At 38.9% G+C, this 6,643-nt stretch overlaps 1 protein-coding gene across 1 annotated transcript in view; it reads right to left on the bottom strand.

The window, feature by feature from the left end:
• Positions 1–6,643, bottom strand: part of SPIDR (scaffolding protein involved in DNA repair) — a 179,968-nt gene that overhangs the window by 137,518 nt on the left and 35,807 nt on the right. The window contains exon 4 of the mRNA XM_015425441.1: positions 3,199–3,409. Coding sequence (XP_015280927.1) covers positions 3,199–3,409 — 211 coding nt within the window. The remainder of the gene's footprint in view (positions 1–3,198; positions 3,410–6,643) is intronic.

Genomic DNA, 6,643 nt, shown 5'->3' with positions numbered 1-6,643 from the left:
GTGGTGATTGCTGCCTCCTGTACAATGTCACGAACCTCCGTCCATAGTTCTTCAGGCACTCTATCGATCAAATCTAGACCCTTGAATCTATTCTTCACCTCTACTGTATATTCATCAGGGATGCGATCTAGGTCAAACCTGAATGGCCTCGTGGTTTTCCCAATTTTCTTCAGTTTAAGTCTGAATTTTGCAATGAGTAGCTCATGATCTGAGCCACAGTCAGCTCCAGGTCTTGTTTTTACTGACTGGATAGAGCTTCTCCATCTTTGACTGCAAATTATATATTCAATCTGATTTTGGTGTTGCCCATCTGGTGATGTCCATGTGTAGAGTCGCCTCTTAGGTTGTGGGAAAAGGGTGTTCGCTATGACCAGTGTGTTCTCTTGACAAAACTCTGTTAACCTTCGCCCTGCTTCATTTTGCTTTCCAAGGCCAAACTTGTCTGTTATTCCGGTTACCTTTTGACTTCCTACTTTAGCATTCCAGTCCCCTATGATGATGAGGACATCTTCTTTTGGTGTTAGTTCTAGGAGGTGTTGTAGGTCTTCACAGAACCGATCCACTTCAGCCTCTTCTGCATCAGTGGTTGGGGCATAGACTTGGATTACTGTGATGTTGAATGGTTTGCCTCGGATTTGGACTGAGATCATTCTGTCATTATTGATATTGTATCCCAGTACTGACTTTTGCACTATCTGGTTGACTATAAAGGCCACACTATTTTTTTCTACGAGATTCCTGGCCACAATAGAAGATATAATGGTCTTCTGAATTAAATTTGCCCATTCCTGTCCACTTTAGTTCACTGATTCCTACAAATGGGCAAAATCAGCAACTGCCCATATATGTGCATTCTCTGTTGTGATGGAATGCCCTGCCTGAGGAGGTCAGGAAGGTTCCTGCTCTCCTGGCTCTCTGCAAACTATGCAAACCTGAATTATTCAAGAAAGCTTTTCTACACAGGCGATAGCATAGCACTGTACAAAATCCTTCACAAAGTTACTTGGATAAATTATTAGGAACTGTGGTCTATACTACTGTGTATAGCTTGCTTTAAATAGGATCCTATTCTGTAATTTTGCATCATTTAATGTGTCATGTTAACACTTTTGCTTTGCTTCAGTTCTGTATTTAAGACTTCTGATTGGCTCTACAACCCAAATCCTACTGCATTGTTATTGAATGTCTCATCTTGTTGATTGTATTGACTTGTAATCTGCCTTGAGTTCCAGTGAGCAAGGCAGACTATAAATACCATAAATAATATGCTCCCTATCCATAATAATATAAATCTGTAGCAAATTCTTATTATGTCTGAATAAGTCAAATTTAAGCTCTACCACCATCTTATTCAATAAAAATAAGAATTTATAAAGGGATTAAATGCACATAGGAATTTATTTCAAGAGCCACATGTAACTGAAAACTGTGCATCTAGCCTGGAGTAAATTCCTTATTACATATATATTTAGCTGACTTTAACAAAACTGTCTACCATTTTTTGTTTGATGTCAGTAGACAACAAACCCAGTAACCATTTTTGTCACTACAATATCCCTGGAATTTCCTTATCAATTTTACTCTACCACAGCAGTCTAATATATTTACTCTAGCATCACAGTCTAATATACTTTTACACTGTAACATTTTCATTCATTTTAGCTCAATGTTTCTACACTAAAAAAATAGTAAAATAATAAATACCCAGATAGTATCTCTAACGGTATTTATAATCTTAGCAGAAGAAAAGTTCAGAGGATACTATTATAAGAGTTACCCTCTTTAAAAATAAAATGAATAAATTAGAAGGGTTTTTTTTACTGTCTCAGGAATAATTTGATGGAGGATGGATTCTGAACTGACTAAATACTAAATGCCTTCTCAATCCAAAAATTATCTCTGATGATCTGACTGTCGAACACTTACTACTGTACTTACTATTAATATGGAAGTTATTCTAAAGATAATTTGCTTGACAGATGATAATCCTGCCATTTAAGAAACCTTAAAATATAGGCTGTAATCTCTCAAAACAGGTTGTGAACCATGAGAAAACATGCAAACTAAACAAAGATGCTTCAAGGGGAAGGGTCCTCAGGGATAGTTTATAATCCCCAACTCTTAAGGTCTTTGAAAGAGTAATCATCTACAGATTCTATAATTACATCTTTTTTGCAGCAGAGACCTTCCTGCCAGTGACTGAATTTTGTAGAATTTTATCATGGGGTGGTTAAGTTCTCGCCCTTATCAGAACTCTAACCCTTCTGCTTTTGCAAAAACTTCAAAGGAAGAATGAAAAAGACAACTAATTCTCTTTTTGATGGTAGAGATTTGTCTGTTGATTTTTTCCCCCCTCCACTATGACTGCTTGAATATTTATAACTTCTAAAATGCATACAGTATCAAAGAGCTCTGTAGTAACAATATCCCTTGTTGGCCTTGATCTGCCTGCTGCACCACTGATCCAGAGAGCTTGTCTTTATCAATGTGATAAATAGAGGAACCAAAGATACACAGAATCTCTTTGATTTTTGTTTGTTTGGGGTTTCTCCCCCCTCCCTTGTTCGGAGCTGGAAAACACAGCAGGGTACAGTTCATCTCCCGTCAGACCAAAAACTTCTTGTTCATCATTTGAAAGACAATCATAGTCAAATGTGCTGAAATACTTGGCCTTTCCATTTTCCGAATTTCATTTCTTTGTTTCACACTTCAGACTAAAAATAGTGGTTGGACAATAAGCTTTATTTGTATTTGCACCCTTCTTTGTCTACTGTGGAGGCAGTCTTCCCTTGCAGACCACATTCCTTTAGTACCTGGCATTTTTTGGCTTATTGAATGATACTGGTCTTGCATAAGTAGAAGTGGTTAATGCCAGACAAATACACTCTGTAATGGAGGACTGCCTCCACAACAGAAGAGGAGGCTCCACAAGAAAAAAACACCAGGCTTACCATCCAAGCCAATGAGTATGGTTAAACCCTTATCTGCACTTCCTAAAATACAGCTGACTCCAATACACAGAAATAAATGCATTTATGAAAGGACATGCAGTATGTGAAGAAGTAAATGATGCTAGGCTACTGCTCTCTGAGCAAACCAAGATCATAGGCTAGATATCTTGCAGTGTGTCATACTAACATCTAAGCATCTTCTAAAACAGTGCAACAAACTGTTACAGCGCCTGTCTTTTGTACTTACCAAGGAGGATAGATACATATGACATCTTGTGCAGCTACCTTGAGACGAGCAGCTGTTTCTTTTGCAAAAAGAACTTTAATTCTCGGCTGAATTTCTTCTATAGAAGAACTGGCAGCACAAATTTGTTCCAAATGATGGCAGATAGCTATGCACAGAATGCATTCTTCATGCATTTCCAAGATCTTCACCATTAGTACACCAGACTTACCACCTGAAAATTAAGCAGTGAAAAACTAATGAGATAAGGAAAACACACAAGAATGCACAGCTTCCTTGCTTCCTTCTCATTCTTTTTCCCTCTTTGTTACAAGCACAGACCTGGATAATAAGCCTGTTGGCAGTTTTGAAAAAGCATTGTACAAGCCTTCAATACATGCAAATGAATCCATCACCTTTATACATAGTTGTGTTGAGAGATAGAATGTAGTACTTTTCATCAAAATGCTTTAAAGTGTTTTGCAAAGTAAAATAGTCACCACAATAAGCTGGAATTTTATTTGACTGATGTGGACAATCTGAAGAGAAATGCTGCTGAACAGACAAATAGTTTCATACATGAGCAGGCCTTGATATACTGAAGATTTCCTGGAGCTTAAGTTCTCTTACTTTAGGTATGTCCAATAGCTAGATTGTAATCTACCAGTAGATCGCGGAGGGGTCAGAGATAGATCACCAGCCACACTTGGTCTCCTGGTTTGCTGGACTGTTTGCAGTTCTTTCTGGATCTTTGTCTCTCTGTTTTGTTTTTGCTTATTTTGCTTACCAGTAAATGACAGACGGTGCATTATAAATGGGGGGGGGGCCGCAATGAAACTAGAGATGTAAAATTTCCAGAAATTTTGAAGCTCGAAAAAAAACCCGGGTTTTTTCTGGGGTTTTTTTGGGAAAAAACGGAAATTTTTGGAAAAATTGAAAAAATGCTACATTAGCATTTCTTTTGTCTTTTCTAGATTGAAAGTCATTCTGTTACTTTAGGAACATAAAATATGACTATGGACATTTTTACTTGGCATGAAATTATCACAACTAGCATATTAAAAATATAGTGTATCCAAACAATTATTACAAACAGAATACCCACCCACATGCAAAAACAAAACTGAAACTTTTTTATTTTCTTCTGACAATCGCACCTCCTAAAGGAAGAAATGCACCTTGTTCTTGCATTGGAGAGTTCAGTTTGTAACCTAGGACTTGCTTGTCCTCAGTGCACAGAAATTAGATCAATCTGGTACCATACATATATACTCTCTGGTACCATATATATGTGTGTGTGTGTGAAATGATTTGGAAAATATTTGAACACCTTGTCTTAAAATATTTTATTCATCATGTTAAAATAAAAGTTCCATAATCAATTTTTTTTTCTTTTCTTTTTTCAATTTTTCGGGAAAAAATAAAAAGGCTTCAGGAAAAAAAATGGAAAAAACCCGTTTTCCCCCCAAATTTTTTCGGTTTTTTTCCCGGGCTTTCACATCTCTAGGTGAAACCCAACTTTAGTGGGTTAAAATCTAATTTGAAACTAATTTGAAACTTTATTTTCATGGTGGTAGATCACCGGCACTTTTAGCCGGAAAAAATAGATCACTACCTGTTTGAAGTTGGACATGCCTGTCTTACTTGATGGGAGGAGATACCCAAAAGTGAATGAAGACTTATCTAAACAAAGAAAAAGTTGCCTAAAGCTTACCAAGTAAGGGCAGCAGCCCAAACCTAAGAGGCACCAGCATGCCACAAAAGCAGATTGTTCACATAACTATGCACTTATTTTGGTCATTTAAATCACTATGATTTTGGTAATGTAGCAGTCAACAAGTGAGTTACAATGTACAGTTCTTGAATGTGCAAACAATATTCAATAGTAAATTGTCTTGTCCCATGTGGATAATGATAATGAAAGCCACACCCATAAACAGATGGGATCTCTGTACATTCGGGGGGGGGGCCTCCTCACACATACAGAAAAATATGACAATGTGAATTGACTAAAATGGGGGAGGACTTAAAATGGCTTACTGAAGACTAAATAGGCTCTTAAGGCATGGAATGTTAAGAACAGCTGAATGTCAGTTAAAGGGGGAAAGTATGAAAGGGATAAAATCAGCCTGCTGAAGCCCCTGAGAACACAGAAGAAGCCTGAAGGGAATGATTCTGAGGAGTGGGATGGGATTTCCAAGTTGACCTGTGATATTTTGCAAGCTCCCAAGTATTCACTATATCCAGTACTGAAGTGACTAACCCTCATTATGACAACTGAAGCAGCAAACCAAGGCCACCCACAGACAAAGCAGGGGTTTCTACATAGTTGAGGGTCTTCACAGAAATGCAGAAAATCCTCAAAAAACCAGTCTGATGTAGACTATGCTGAGAGCTACCCTGAGAGCTTGATGATTCTGGGGAGAAGAGTAGAGTGTCCAAATTACCTTCCTCACTCACCAGATTGCTCACAGGTTCTCAGCTCATAATCCATAGTATCTTCTAGTGGCAGTAGATAAAGAAGCTTGGACACAGTTTTAAAAAGATGCAGAGCTAGGAATAACCACTTGACATTTAAAATACTTCAGCATCAGAAGAGAAGCTCGAGTAAGGTTTACCAGGGTTTCTTAACGGGCTAGAAAGTACAGCCAAGAAGGGTTTTTAAGCCCCACATCAAAGGAGTTCTCTTCCAGTAATACATAAGCATTGCACATACAGCTGCCATATCAATTAGGCCCTGTACAGGCCCTGTATCATAGATTGTACAATCATGGATCACGGCCTTGTCGTGGCGAGCGGGCTTGAGCGGTTCGCTGATGCTGTGGGCTATGCCGTGGAGGGCCACCCAAGACGGAAAGGCCACAGCAGAGAACTCAGACCAAGTGTGATCCCCTGGAGAAGGAAATGGCAACCCACTCCAGTATTTTTGCCAAGAAAACCCCATGGACAGTATCAAAAGGCTAAAAGATATGACGCCGGAAGATGAGCCCCTCAGGTCGGAAGGTGTCCAATATGCTACTGAGGAAGAGCAGAGGACAAGTACAAGTAACCCCAGAAAGAGTGAAGCGGCTGGGCCAAAGCCGAAAGGACCCTCAGTTGTGGATGTGTCTGATGGTGAAAGGAAAGTCCAATGCTGCAAAGAACAATACTACATAGGAACCTGGAATGTAAGATCTATGAATCAAGGTAAGCTTGACATGGTCATAAGAGTGAAGCGGCTGGGCCAAAGCCGAAAGGACGCTCGGTTGTGGATATGTCTGATGGTGAAAGGAAAGTCCGATGCTGCAAAGAACAATACTGCATAGGAACCTGGAATGTAAGACCTATGAATCAAGGTAAACTTGACATGGTCAAAAATGAGATGGCAAGACTGAACATCGATATCTTAGGAATCAGTGAACTAAAGTGGACAGGAATGGGCGAATTTAACTCAGAAGACCATTATATCTACTACTGTGGCCAGGAATCT

Source organism: Gekko japonicus, unplaced genomic scaffold (genome assembly GCF_001447785.1).
Source record: "Gekko japonicus isolate JY-2015 unplaced genomic scaffold, Gekko_japonicus_V1.1 scaffold337, whole genome shotgun sequence".
Taxonomy (NCBI): domain Eukaryota; kingdom Metazoa; phylum Chordata; class Lepidosauria; order Squamata; family Gekkonidae; genus Gekko; species Gekko japonicus.
This window is presented reverse-complemented; position numbering and strand designations above follow the sequence as displayed.